The sequence below is a fragment of the Sapajus apella genome, unplaced genomic scaffold (assembly GCF_009761245.1).
Source record: "Sapajus apella isolate SASKATOON/1434 unplaced genomic scaffold, GSC_monkey_1.0 scaffold99, whole genome shotgun sequence".
In the NCBI taxonomy this organism is placed as follows: Eukaryota; Metazoa; Chordata; class Mammalia; order Primates; family Cebidae; genus Sapajus; species Sapajus apella.
In genome coordinates, this window is record NW_022437039.1 from 4,804,138 (window position 1) to 4,819,624 (window position 15,487).

General features: G+C 41.8%; 1 protein-coding gene across 1 annotated transcript in view; it reads left to right on the plus strand.

Moving 5' to 3' along the window:
* Window positions 1-10,087, plus strand: part of RBFOX1 (RNA binding fox-1 homolog 1) — a 2,532,432-nt gene extending 2,522,345 nt beyond the window's left edge. The window contains 2 exon segments of the mRNA XM_032257864.1: window positions 5,762-5,837; window positions 6,199-10,087. Of these exon segments, the coding sequence (XP_032113755.1) occupies window positions 5,762-5,837; window positions 6,199-6,346 (224 nt within the window). The 3' untranslated portion in view covers window positions 6,347-10,087.
* Window positions 10,088-15,487: the final 5,400 nt, after the last annotated feature.

Consider the following 15,487-nt stretch of genomic DNA (forward strand, 5'->3'; position numbering starts at 1 on the left):
TCTGTGTTGGGAAGGGCACAAGGCCATGCACTTTCTTGCTGCAATTGGTCTGTTTAGGGTATCTTTGCTACCTTGTGAACTGAGCAGATTTCACTCAGCTTTCTGCTCCACAGGGATTCCCCCAGCTATTTTCTCGGATGGGAAGCATGGAGAGATGGTACCAATGCAAGAATAAAAGTTTTTAGAGCATAAAGCACGTCATCAAAATAGGGAGCAAAATACAGTGAAATTAATTACAGTGTTCTTACTGTGGCTCTGTAAGAAAACTGTGTTAAAACCCTTGGGTGGAGTGCCGACATGGGCCCACTGCATTCGTTAGTGTACAGCTGTTAAAACTAGACTTAGATGTACATAGTACTTCTTACTAACATGTCTCAATAGAGTTGATAAAGCACTTAAACAAACATGGGTTCATATTCCCATTCAACAGGGTACATACTTATTTTGCTCCAATATGACCTTAAGTTCAAGTGTATCCATTTAAACTACATCTGTAACTCATAAATTAGATAGATCTTGACTCCAAAAGCATCTGTAATTTGATTCCTAGAGCTGCAAGTGATTATATTAGAATAGGAACTTTCATTTGCCTCTGCAGACCAAAAGTCTGGGCAGGGAGGGAGGGATTGGTTTGTGAAGTACCATATAAAAAAGCTATATCATAATCTCCTTTATCTGTAGATGGCTGAAAATTTATTGGTTTTCTTGAATGCATCCTGAATTAGGTAGGGCTCAGAGAAAAAACTACTACTTTACGTATGAGGAAGATGAGGCTCAGAGACAGCACGCTCTGTCCAAGTCATGAAAGCAAGGACATCGTAAAAGTAGAACCCAAACTTCGGTCTTCTTTTCCCGAGTCCTGGCTCTCCCTAGGTCCTCAGGTTGCTTCCCAGTTTTAACTTGTCACTGAAGGTCAAAAAGATGAGATCTCATGATGGTTGCAAGCTATGGGGAGTTAACCAGGAAAGCAGTTCTCTTTTGTGCCTTTTAGTTTTTCCCTTAAGGGTTTTGATGAGTTTTACGGCAACTTGGCCAGTGTTTAGCAAACTCTCAGAAGCGATGTAAAAATTATACACTATTTCTAGAGTCCCCAGAAACTTTTCTTCTGAGTGTCTTGGAGGATTCTGAATGTATCTGCGAGCAGCTGACCCAGAATCTTCAAAGAGCATATCTGAAAGAATCTTTCTGCTGATAGAATCTACTAATGGAATCGTAATGCTGGGCATGAGTGTCTTTCCAGGCTCCATTTCTCTCTTTACTCCTTCGTCTTACTGCTTTCTCTCCTGCAGTGCCATTGGCTGGCCCCTCTCTACCTGCACTGTGGCAGGGTGGGTGCTAGGCACTGAGGATGGAAAGACAGACAAAATAGACACTGCTCCAGCCTCCATGGGGCTCTCATTCCAGGAAGGTAAAAGGTAAATGATCAGGTGGACTGGGAAATTAGATTATTAGAGTTGCAATAGGACATGAAGGGGTGGGGATTAAGTTGAAAAATGCCCTCAGAAAAAAGGGCAGTCAGACCAGGTGCGGTGACTCATGCCTGTAATCTCAGCACTTTGGGAGGCTGAAGCAGGCAGATCACTTGAAATTAGGAGTTTGAGACCAGCCTGGCCAACATGGTGAAACCCTGTCTCTACCAAAAAGACAAAAATTAGTCAGGCATGGTGGTGGGCACCTGTAATCCCAGATACTGGGGAGACTGAGGCAGAACAGTCACTTGAACCCGGGAGGCGGAGCAAGCTGAGATCGTGCCACTGCACTCCAGCCTGGGCGACAGAGTGAGACTGTCTCAAAAAGGAAGTATCTCTTCGTCTCTAGGGAGGAGACATTTGATTTGAAACATAAGATGAAAGAAATCGAGGTGGAGGGCAAACAAGTGCCAAGACTAAGCAGAGAATGGATATGCATGTGTGCAGGAATGATTAAGAAAGCCTGTGTACCTGGAGCATAGTAACCAAGGAAAAGAATTGAAGACTGAAAGAGAGGCAGAGACAGCTTATGCAAGCTTGCATTTTATTCTAGCATCAGTGGAAAACCATTGGAGGGCTTTAAGCAGGGAGTGATAGGATTAGATGTCTACAGATTTATATTTAAGTGGATAGATGGATGCACAGACTTGAAAGACTTGATACTTGTAAATGGCTGCTGGTTTGAAAGAGCAAGAGTTGAACAAAAGAGACAAGAATTTAGGCTGCTGTTGAGTTGGTTTTGATTAACTACTAGTCGTTTCTAGTAACGTAGTCTTCCTGTGCATGGAGTGAAGTGGACACATTTGAGGTTTCTTCTGAAATTACTGATGGATGGAATGTGGAGACATGGAGATCATCATGATCTGACTGCACTACTGCCCACTTTGGCCAGGGATGCATGGTGTGGGGATCATATTGCCGGTCATGTCCTAACGTGGCGACCGTAAGCCATCTTCCCATCATTCCTGCACGGATCCTGGGTATTGCTGTTCACTCTCTCCCCGGGGCTGTGCATAGCCAGCTCTGAGGACATCAGATTGCTGACGTGCTTGGCATATCTGCTGCAAACACAGCACTCAAGTCCACATCTTCCCTAATAACCTTGTGTCTAAATTGTAGTGTCACGCGAGGGCGTGTTTAGAAATTAGCATTTGAAAAGAAGCCTCCTTGCTTTCAGTTTGAGCTGACATGGTGTCTTTTCCTCTGTGGAAATGAAATTTATTAATCATAATAAAACCACTGGATTCTGAAGGTAGAGGTCACCCTGAGGAGAAAAGAAGCCTGCTCATTTTTGAGGAATAGTTCAGTGCTGCTCTATTTTTCTTCTGCCTTCGAAGAGAATACTGCCAAATTGTTACCTTGGGTTTTCCACAAGGTTGAAACCATGCCCAGTGTTAAAGAATCTACCATTAAAGTATGCAGCAGGAAAAGGTGGGAGCTACACTTGTACTAAATACATTCGAACTGCCAAGATAGTGTCTCCCCAAAAGAGGAAATTACTGCCACAGTAAAACCATTTCCCCAATTTTTAAATGAACCATCTGCATCTTTTCACATTTGTTTTGAAGGAACACCATGCCGTAACATCACTTAACAAAGTGAAGTATTTTAGTTTGCCTTTGCAGTTTATATCCTATTTACGAAACAGTTTTGCCAAATTAAAGTACCTTGAAAACAACCCTATTAACACCTTTTTCTCTGGACCAATCAGACTTTGTCTCATGAAGTAAAGACCAGTGCCAAAGTTACATATCGTTTCCTTTGACCCCTGTTACTATGTACTTCTAAGTTAAGTGGGTAGAGGTCCAGGTCTCAGGAGTGACCTCCATGAATATATTACTTCTTCAAAAACTATCATTCTTAACACATCTTTTACCCTTGGACCTATACCTGCTTTTCCTCCCAGAGAGAAGGATGATCTTTGATTAAAAACTATTTTTTGATCAGCAGAAGGACTGAAGGGTGTCTCCAAAGAACGAAAGGCAAGAGGGAGCCGTCTGTTAGTTTCACTGACAGATTCACCCCAGAAGAGAGACGTCTCTTCAAGTCATTGTTGGAGGATCAGTGTTCACACCGAAAAGCCTCATCTAGACTATTTGCACTCAGGCAGATGGGCTTGGGAGTTGGAACATGCCCAGTGCAACCCTAGTATAATCAATTGTTTTTTCTACCTGAGGTATACTTTGGAGTCTGAGTGAGAAGGTCCTCCATGCAACTTTCCTGACCTTCCCAGACTCCACAGTGTGAAGGGTCAAATGACAGAAATCCAATATATGCTTATCTACCAACTATGAGAAAGACTGTAAGGAAAATGGGGGAAAACAGGAAGGGAGAGGGGAAAGCACATATAAATTGGACTGTAAAGGATGAGAGATGAGCTTAAGGTTGATAATGCAGACAAACCATTTCTTCCAGCCTTGTTACTTCAAAACATCGGTCAAAGAATCAAAATACCGTGTAGATCCTATTGAGTGGCTGATGCATTCATCGAGCTGCTGTGAGTGTTGGTTGCTAACAATACATCGTCTCCTTTCTCCAGCAAATTGGCCTTATGTGGGAGGAAGCCACTTTAGCTCAGTGGTCTATCACTCACCCCTCAGGAAAGCCCACATCTAATGTTTAACTTATGTGGGCATTAAAGAGCCAACCCACTTGCCTCCAGGTGGAACCCACTCTAGCAGGAAACTCAGGATCAGGTAGAAGCTTTTCTTCAGCTCAGATCTTGCCTTTTTTTCCCCCTCTTTGCTCTGCCCTGCTTTCCCTTCTCTTCCTCTTGAGGGCACCCTATTCGATAAGTCACTTACATAGGAATCTCTATTTCAGGATCAGCTTTCAGGGAAGGACCTCAGCTTCGCACAGTAAAATAGGACCAAAGTATCTCCAGAAAAGTATCTGTCAGGGCAAACAAGTATGGCACAGGATGCTGTGGACAAGCATGCAAGTTGCCCTAAGAGATTCAAGGATCAGGCTGCATGCAGTTGGCTCACGCCTGTAGTCTTAACACTTTTGGAGGCTGAGGCGGATGGATTATTTGAACCCTGGAGTTTCAAGACCAGCCTGGGCAACATAACAAGACTTCGTCTAACGATAAACAAAAACACATACTCAAGGATCAGCTCTGTCTAGTTATGGGAACTTGAGCAAATGACTTCACATCCGAGTCCTTTTTTTAAAAAAAAGGTGTTCACTTCCAGATATTTCGCATTCAGTATGTTTGGTTTCTATCCTGTTCCCATTTTTATTCTAAAGCCTATTCCAGAAGCCATGACAGTGGAGGGAGTGGGATGGTAGAGGCAGAAAAACGCAAAGATGAGTAAATGTCATTAAGATTTGTTGTGTCGGCTGAGCTTGGTGGCTCATGCCTGTAATTCTGGCACTCTGGGAGGCTGAGGAGGGTGGATTGCCTAAGGTCAGGAGTTTGAAACCAGCCTGGACAACATGGTGAAACACTGTCTCTACTAAATTATAAAAAAAATTAGCTGCGTGTGGAGGCTTGTCCCTGTAATCCCAGCTACTCGGGAAGCTCGGACGGGAGAATTGCTTCTGTCTGGGATATAGAGGTTGCAGCAAGCCAAGATCATGCCACTGTACTCCAGCCTAGGCAACAGAGCTAGACTCCATCTCAAAAAAAAAGATTGGTTGTGTCAAATGCCTCTCCCTTCCCAGAATCCCAGAACCTGGTCATTGATGAATGAGAGACAAGTTCTGGAATGATAGGATCAAAACCAAATCAGTCCGATTGAGTGGGAATGGGAGTCCCACAGACCCTTCAAGGGTGCTTCCATTCAAATATGCTTGTTCATTTCCACTCGAAGACACTAATTTCACAGACAGGTCACTTCACCCTTTCTGATTCACCCTATTTCACTTGAATGGTGCCAAAAAAATCAAGAGAAAAAGGCAGTCTTCTCAAGGATTATCATACCCTCTGTGTGTGCCGGGCTTAACACTTTTTCTGGTCATTTCTTTCTTGCCTACCTCAATCTCTAAGGCAGCTACATGAGCAGTGTAGAAACGGTATTATGGGGGGAGGCAGGGAATATATGTACGTGTGTATATGTGCATATATGTATGTATCTGTTAAGCATAGCGTTATCAGCCATGTGAAATGCACAAAAAAATGCACTGTGCACAGATGAACTTTTGTTATGTTACATGACAGAGTAGAGTATGTTTCTTATTCCAAGATGAGTAGGGCCCCTCCATACTGTCTCGGTATTTTGGATTTTGTGATTGTTATTGTTTTGTAATTGCATCCTATGGATCAATCTTCACCTCTATTTTCCTTTCAGTTACGGACGAGTTTATGCTGCCGACCCCTACCACCACGCACTTGCTCCAGCCGCCACCTACGGCGTTGGTGCCATGGTGAGTAGCAGTTTCTCCTTGTCCTCACATCTTCCTGCCTCCCTTCCCTTCCCCCAGCTGGGACCTCAGTATGGGTTGACTTCCTCTCACTTCCCGTTAATTGAATTTGTCTCTTGTGCTAACAGCAGCTAAAATGCCACATTAATCCTCCCAGTAAACTTGATAAATGTCTTAATTTCTTGGCAATGTAGTGCATGTAAGTTATAATATTTCTAATTTTGCAAGTCTCACCTAGCAGAGCACTTACCTTAATGGAATAATTAGTCATTTTGATAATTAAATCCATCACTAACAGAATGCAGTGTCAATGCAGAACTTTTTTTTTCTTTTTTTTTTCCTCCCTTGCTGCTCATTCACATAGCCCCAAGGTTCCAGCCCCAGCACAGACTTCAGAGGAGCTAAGCTGCACACTTCCAGGCCTCTGCTGTCAGGCAGCTGAGAATCTGACTGCCTCTCCTCCCCTATTACAATTCATGTTTAAAGTCATAGTCGCCCAGGAAAGAAAATAGACAGAGGGGCACACTTTGTGTACCTAGTACATAGGAAAGTAGAAGGAATCAGCTGGGTTTGGGGGTTGTCTTTTGTTTCGGGGCAGGTCTGGGTTTTTGTTTGGGGAGGGGGTGGGGGGAGGGTAAAACATGGGAGGTAAGGGTGGGGTGAATTTGCCTGTACTTGTTCAAACTTCTATGCACCAAAAGTCTTGAGTACAGTAAGGCGTGCCCATCACGTGAGAGCATATGCAATCATTACAAAGCTTTGGCATGCAGTTTTCTGCTTGGATCAAGAACATCAGTCCTTATCCTAAAAATGAATCCCCATAGGCATTCATTTGAATTGCCAATACTTTTAGACAAAGGAAATCGTTAAGTGCCACCTTGTAGCCATTAAAGCCATGGCCAGACAGTTCACTGAAGCTGGGTCATATAAATTCAGCCTTGATTTCGAAACATTGTTTTGCACAAACTTAATTACATCAAGCAATTCATCTGTACAACTCCCTTCTCAAGATCAGATTCCATACAGCTTGCAGAGCCAAGTCAAGAAGTAGATTGAGATTTTCATCCCAATCCTGCATTTAACAACTCTGCTTCAACACCTAGTCCACTTGAGGAATGTGTTGGAAAGGAGAGTTGGATTACTTTCATTCAGTAAGTTGTCTAAATTCAACCTCAAGTGTAGATAATTCTGTTCCCTCGGGGAAAGCATACTCAGTCCAAGAAAAATAAAAACAAAGAGAGACAGTGAAAGTCCTTCAGCTGTCCAGCTTATGACAGAGTCCTTTTAGCAAAGAGGACTGGCTGAAAGAATTTGGAGCTATTGAGGAAGGTCAGGAATGGCCCTATCTTTAGTTCTCCAAGAATGACCTGGGATGGGTAGGGGGTGCCTCCATTTCGGTTGGTTTTGAGTGTCTATTTTTCACATTAGTCTTTTTGATGATCCACATGTTGCAAAAGGAAAATGTAAAAAACACACCCCTCAAATTGCTTTGTTTCAGAATGCTTTTGCACCTTTGACTGATGCCAAGACTAGGAGCCATGCTGATGATGTGGGTCTCGTTCTTTCTTCATTGCAGGCTAGTATATACCGAGGGGGATACAACCGTTTTGCTCCATACTAAATGACAAAACCATAAAAACCTTCCAAGGTGGGGAGAAAGGAAGCTTTCCGAGGCCTGAGTATTGCAATACATGCAGTAGTGCATCATTTTAGCAACTCTAAAAAAAAAATAAAAGTAAAAAGGAAAAAAATTACATTTTTTATCTTATACCTCAGATATTTTGTTCTGTGTATTTTAATATTGTGGGTCTTTAATTTCTGAAGGTTCCGTAGTTTTGGTTGCTGGCTGTAGGAGTTTTTGTGGTTGATCTAGACAGATGCTAGATATGAATAAAAACTGGTTTAGGGCCATATCCAGAGTGCTATATTATGTAAATGAATTATATATGCTGAATATTAAGCTACTGGGGTTATCAGCTGTTTGGGAAGAGTGTAAGTGACTACAGTAGTCATTCTTTTCTGCATCTGCATTATCTTATTTTGTGAAAGGGGAGGCTGGGAGGGGCTTAGGGGATTGGAACTTGGGTTTGGCTAAAAGACAAATAATAATAATAATAAATGTAACTGATGAATCTAAACGACCCACTGCACCAACAATCATTTATCAATGGTTCTAAGTTACTCATTGCCAGTTCAAGCCAAAGGTTATGTTGTTAAGGGGGTGCTTCTGGTAGCACTTGTGCATCCGAGTTGAATGAAGCTGTGCAAACCCACCCTTTAACCATTCCACCCAGCAGTATTCAGCTTCTTAACCAGTCGCTATTTAGGCAAAAAAAGAAAAAAAAAAAAAAAGAAAAAAAAAAAAAAAAGAAACCCGCTAGTTAGGCCATCAACAAGCATTCTTTTTATATTTCTTCCAGTATAATAAATTATTGATATCATTGCTGACTTTTATATTATGGGAGGGAAAAAATAACATTAATAAAAAGGTGATAAAAAGCACTGTTTCTATTTTTTTCTTTTTTTCCAAAAAGAGAAAGTAATAAAAACTTAAATTCTTTGTAACCGTTAAAAAAAAAATGTATAAAATTTACATCTGTGCAGTGGAGTTGTTAAGTTCTAGAAACAGTCTATGAAGCTTTAGTTTTAGCCTAGTAGAACAACTGTTAGAGACAGACGTATAATTTTTATGGAATTACATGATAATCATATTCAGATTTATAGAAGCATTTTACAAGTATTGCAATCATTGAGTAGAGATAATCATGGTATTTTCATCAGCTTGGTACTTTTTGAAATGTGACTGCGTTGTGTGAGCAATCTGCAATTTTTCAGTCTGTGAGATCCTGCCCTTCCACCTCTTTCCCATGCCCAAGAATTGTCTCAGAAATGATCTCTTTAGTCCTGTCTCCAAGGCCCAAGACACTTGTCAAAAGGCAACAACAACAAAAAATGTAGATCCACCCTCTTCATCCCAGAAAAACAAAGTCTCCCCACCTTTCTAGGATGCAGGGCCAGAGAGACACAGCCGAAAAATTGCAGTTTGTCTGTAACTTCTGTTTGAACTTTCCACGTTGTCCTGTTTACAAGTTAACCTAAGTTGGGGTATCTGTCACGGGTCTTCCTGTTTTTGTATTTAAATAAAAACAACAGCAGCAGGCTGTCCCTGAGTAGTTTTGCTGCCATAGGTTAAGTCCTCATGTGTATAGTGCAGGCCCTGCGGCATGCACTTCAGTAAGTTATCAACTCACCGCTGTGAACCTGCCAATCCGCTGTAACAACTCTGCTTTAAAACAAAACCAAACAAAACTTAAAAAAAAAAAAAAAGTGTGATCCAGCTTTCTCTTGCCATCCTATGTGCATGCCGTAAGATCAGTTGGATATTAAACCATCAATAAAGTTTCACAAGATTTGAAAACGAAGTTTCTGTAGCTTCGATATCTAAGACAGATAGTGATCTTGGAAAGAGAAAAGGGGGAGGGGGGAACTGCTTATCAGCCAAAAGCGTATCAAGTGTTCTTTTCACCAGACTTATTTGGGTGGGGGAGGGGAGGGGCAAGGGGGTGTTTTATAGCATCACTGAGACATTCTCATTCCCCCACCTGGAAAACAGTTATGGCAGTGGGTGCCTGGTTGACACTCTTAAATGAAGCGTGTTATATAATACTATGGCATCTTCCAGAGGGAAGAAAGAGTAGGAGCAGGGGGCTATGGAGAATAAGATGATTTCTCCCAAATGCCTCAGATTTCAAAATCCAGAATTTGTATTGTGTTTGGAATCAAACATAGAATTCTTACTGTGTTGGTTAAAGTAAAATTCATTTGCGGTTTTGATTTTCATCAATGAGCTGTACTTTTCCCCCATGACTGTATGTAGTTTTAATAAAATCATTTAGAGTAAGTGGGTGCCAACAGAAGCTGCAGAATCTTTTGTCCAGGCACTCCTCCAAGATGCCAATAAGTCATTTTAAAATGTATGTCAGATGTAAACAAACCTTTTGGATTTTTTTTAAACAGTATTTATTTGGAATGTTTTCATTTATCTAAATAACTATTGCTATTATGAATTATGGAAAATTAATATTACGTGTGGCATATAGTGACTTCTTAACACACACATCACGCAATCTGCAAACCCAGAAAATGTGTATATCTGTCTTTAGAAATTAGTGTTTATATCACTTACAGTGGTTTGTGAATAAAGAAAACTGGTTTGTAATATCAAAAAAATAAAAGCTTAGTCTGAAAAGGTACAAGTTGGTGTTCTGAGTTCTTTGGCTTCCATAGGTTTTCTCAGTGGGTAGATTCGTCACCCACAGGTTTGAGTGTACTTGGGTCTGCCGGGGATGTGGGGTGGTAAGCAGCAGGCTGCCGCAGCCACCAGATGCCTCCTGCAAGTACCCTGGATTTGTGGTTCAAAATATTTCCCTCCCTCACTCATTTTTCTAAAGAAGTCACTGGAACTCACTCTGTTTAAGAAACACCCAAGGAAGTTTAGCTATCTCTCAGCATGGACATGTCAGTCTTCCATTTTAAACAAAACAAGACATCATTCATTTCAAATAAATATGTTCAGCTATTAATGCCTTTTTGGGAGACCTTGGATAAGATGAAAATACAGTAAGTGCTAGAGTTCACATACATCGAGTGCTCGTTAGGAGCCAAAATTTGTGTTCCTTATTTCATTTAAAAATCTTATCAAGGCTGAACTGTCCACCGCATTTAGTTACTTAGTATCTTAATCCTGTCTCATTTTATCTTCATATTCCTATCAAATTGGGAAGAAAGATTTTGTTAATGTGCATACTGGAAACAGACATTGAGTGTACACTCTGATTCTTACACTTGCTGGCGGCAATCCAGGACAAATTAAACCAAAGCACTGTGGCTCAGTTTCCTCACCTGCACCTCAGGATAATTGCACTGACCTCTTAATATTGTTAGGGAGAAGAAAGCCATCTCTGTAAAACACTGCGGCAGTACCTCATCAATTGTACACTGTTATCCACAGTTGAAGCAAATGAGACACAGATTCATTTCTCCAAGATCACACAGCAAGCCAGTGATCACCCTAGGATTCCAGAATGTGCATCCTTAATTGATAAGGCATGTTATCATCTGACCAATGAGAACTTCATCCATGAGCAGTTTAACCCTGTGTGCCACCTGCAGAGGTTTTATTGTCCAATCATTTTTCCACACTGCAGGGTGTCTTAACAGCGTACATCATCTCATTTCAGTATATTCAATCATCCCTTCTCTGTAAACTCCTTACATATGAAGACCACGCAGGTTATAAATCAACTTGTATTGCCTGTTGTCGATTGACACTTAATAGGAGTGTTACCCTTATTTCATGAGGACAGGAAGGATCCGATAGGTTGTATGATTTGCCCAAAGTCTTATCTAGCAAGAGTTCAAAGAGGGTGCAACGCAAAGAACTGTCTGACCCTGAAGTCTGTGCCCACTTCATTATTGAGGGCAATGGTGGCAGTGGTGATGTTAAACTTGGGACTCCTGTGCTCTCCTTACACAGTATGTACAAATATGTTAATTACAACCAGTCACTAGCTTTATCCTTACAGGTGGTGGGAGGGAGATAATGGTTTCCTAAAATACTGGTTTATACCTTAGCCCTTCTGCACTAAATAGGAGGATAAGAGGAGATGACAGATAAACTTTACACATTAGAATTTCCAAAAACAGGCTCTTATCCAAAATAGAGATAAGAATATAAATTTTATGTGAAATGTAAAGAAGACTGATGGCAGAAGAGAACAAGTTTAAGAGACCTGGCCAGTAGATGCAGATTCTTATCATCCCACTACTGTCCTCCCCCACAAACTGTGGGCAGAGGTGAGAAAATAAGCCTGAAGGAATCCCATATGCCATGCATATGCTTCACGCATAAATAGAGGCTGGCATTTATCTTCTGTGGACAACGCCCAAGAAGTAGCCATTCCTTCATCCCACTTTTTTTTGGGTGGGGAGACAAAGTCTTTCTCTGTCGCCAAGAGTAGAGTGCAGTGGCATGATCTCGGCTCACTGCAACCTCCACCTCCCTGGTTCAAGTGACTCTCCTGTCTCAACCTCCCAAGTAGCTAGGATTACAGGCATGCACCACCACACCCAGCTAGTTTTTGTATTTTTAGTAGAGATCGGGTTTCACCATGTTGGCCAGGCTGGTTGTCAAACTCTTGGACCTCAGGTGATCCACCTGCCTTAGCCTCCAGAAATGCTGGGATGAGAGGCATGAGCGATTGCACCCAGCCAGCTATTTCTCAAAGCAACGTATTAAACAGCAAAACCTTCTCCATATTAAAAAATGAAATTATTACAGATACAGTTCAATTACTTTGGACTGCTATCTCAAACTTAGGTTCCCACTCAATGTCCTGACAACTTTTATTACTTATGTCTTCTGAAGCCTGTTTCTACTTCCTGGAAGTAGCCGTTTTTGAAGGAAACAGTTTTCATGAGCAGTCACTCTCCCATGCATACACACGAGCACACATACTAAGAGCATTTTACTGCTAAGACAATGTCTGTCTGACCTATGCACTACAGACTTTCTTAGAACCTGGTGAGCTTCAAAAAGCCAATTCCTAAACCCCCGTTTTGCTTGCAGCACTCCTGTGGTTAACCACCATCTGAGACATCCAGCTAACTGTGTGATTGTGTTCATGCTTGCTTCTTCCTGCAGGTATTGCACAATGTTGGGAAAGTTGACAAATGTGTGTGCACTTGTAAATGGAGGCTGTGGGTATACATACACAAGCACATACCTACATGTTCCTATATATCACAGCATATTCGCAATCACAGGTTGTCATGAGAAAAGTTTATACCAATGAATGACTAGGACTGAAACTAATATTCTCAGAGAAAATTCTGTTTGCTGGAAAACTTACAGAGCCTTGTTTTAGGGGGCAGGGAGTTCTTGTCATTTTCCCTTTATCCCGCATAATAAACATGTGCGTATACACGACTATATTAGAGATTGGTATGTAAACTCAAAAGCTATGGTCTTTTCTGAAGGGTCCAAAATGTTAATTGTACAATGGCTCAGGACTGAACCTGATGCTTGATATTGGGCCAAGACCCAGATCCTCTCAGAGCACACGACAGTCCTTTAACTCATGGGTAAAGCCAGGGCATCACACTGCTGCTATCTGCAGTTTTAGGGGACACAGATCTGGGGCCTAACCTTAGCCCTTTTGTAGAGTCTCCTGCAAGGGCCTAGTCTTACATGCTGTGCACTGGTTGCCCATCTGGAAGACTGGGGAGGCCCCAAAGTGAAGCCTCTGCAGCCTGTATAGTGAAAGCTGATCAGATCACAGATATCCCTCCTCAAAATGGGAATTTGCCAACTATATCCAAGGAGTAATGTTTTCTCAGTTACAAGGTGGCATTATGGTGAAAATACAGAGGATTCTTTTAAAACTAATAGTTTTTTGCCAAAAGACCAAGTATTGTAACATGCATCGAAAATAGGTAACATTTTTAATACATTGCCAGCTACTACAAAATCTATAATCTCTAGATACATATTTACACCTGAGTGTCTAAGTTCATACAGAAGGCATTTACAACCTCTCCTAACCTCTTAGTTACCTCACCTATAAATTGGGCATAATAATTGCACCATTAACTTAAAGGGTTCTGATGAGATGCATTAAAACACAGAAAACACGTAGCCTAACAAAGCATTTTCTCTCATCACATGTCTGTAATGTACATGTATCCATGTTTTATGTATTCAATTATTTTAAAGATCAAATGCACACATTCTTGGCAGCTGTGGTGGCTCATGCCTATAATCCCAGCACTTTGGGGAGGCAGGCAGAGGCTGGAGGATTACTGGAGCCCAGGAGGAGTTTTCAAGACCAGTGGGGGCAACATAGGGAGACCCTGTCTTTACCAAACATTACAGTATTAGCAAGATGTGGTGGACACCTGTGATACCAGCTACCATGGAGGCAGAGGCAGGAGGATCTTTTAAGCCTGGGCATTCAGGGTTGCAGTGAGCCATAATTGTACCACTATACTACAGCTTAAGCAACAGAGCCAGGCTTAAAAGATATAGTTTACGTACATACGTACATATGCACATTATATACTACGTTTACACATAGAATTCTATACAACTTTATACAGATGAGAAATGTAGGCAGAGACCAACTGCTTTTTAATCTTTTTGTATGTTAGCATAACTACATTATATACATTATCAGACCATAAATACACATGCTAATTCTTACATTACACGTAGATACTGAAAGAGTAACTGATCAGCAAATGAGACTTATTGCCATTAACTTAATCCTCACAACCTGGCCAGGTAAGTCCAATTATTGTGCCAGTCTACCCTCAAGGAACCAGAAGTTCGAGCAAGGCTGGGGACACACACAGGGCATATGGCTATTAAGTGGTGGAGCCGAGTCATGATCACTGTTCAACTCCAAATCTGTTGCTACATGCTTAACCCTTAGTATATATCCTGGCACTTAATCCTTGCAGCAGCCTAGGGAAGCAATTTGCCTCATGTAACAAAGCGTGTCAGCCTTGGAGCTAGGAGCCAAAGCCAAACTGTTCTTCCCTTTCCTGCACACTGCACTCAGAGGTCTGTTTTTACCAGCTGCCTGGCAAGCACTTGTTTAGATGGTGGGGTATCAAGAGGGCCCCAGGGTCTTCCTTTGAGGGTGCACACACTCCCACTCCCATGATGATCCCTCATGAAATTGTGCAGGTGCCTGTGACTTTGACATCCAAGCTCCCTGACTGAAATAGACAGATGGTGTATTGCTTGAATGAAGCAAAAAGACAGCGAGAGCAAGAGAATTCCCCAGGCTCTAAAAAAATAACTAAATAAATAATGGTTGCAGGTAGAAAATAGAAGAGCAGAGACCCAGGAAGTAGGGTAATGGTGCTGCTGTGGGCAGGTGACGGCAGCGAGGGTGCAGAATGCAAATTGGCAGCTCATCAGCATGCAGACTCCAGCAAACCATATAAAGCAAGTTAAACCCTCCACAACCCACTCCAAAAATCTGCCTTAAAGCAGACAGCAATAAAACTACAAGCCAGAAAACGAAGCTCCTGTGCTCACATCTGGAAAGTCAAACTTTCTGAAACCACACCAGGAAGTTGTCTGGAACTGAAAACCAGGTCAGAGGCACAGCACACCGCTCGACTTTTATCTCCCCTAAACACTCCTAGGCTGGCGAGCAGCACTGAAATTCATTACTGTAAGTAGGATTTCAGCAGCCACGGAACGGCCGCTCAGCTGGACAGGGCTGTCGGCCTAACTGGCTTGCTGCTTTTTTCTCCTTTTTTTCTTTTCCTAAACTGCATGGCTAGATGATATATTGTTCTTTCTACCATTTCCCTTTTTTTCCCAAAGATCTCTTCTCTCACCCCAAAAAGTGGGTGGAGAGGGGGAGTGCACACGTTTTATGAGAAAAGGAAAAGCCCACAAAACTTTGTCAGCTGCAACATACAAACACTGAAATTCAAAATGATTACGCCATGCATGGTGGAAAAATAAAATCCTCCTTTTCCCAAAATCTTTTTTCTGTCACTCAAAAATCAAAACGGACTCCTCTAGGCTGATAGACAATAGATAGTTGTTTTCATTAAGTCAAAGTTTTAGGCAT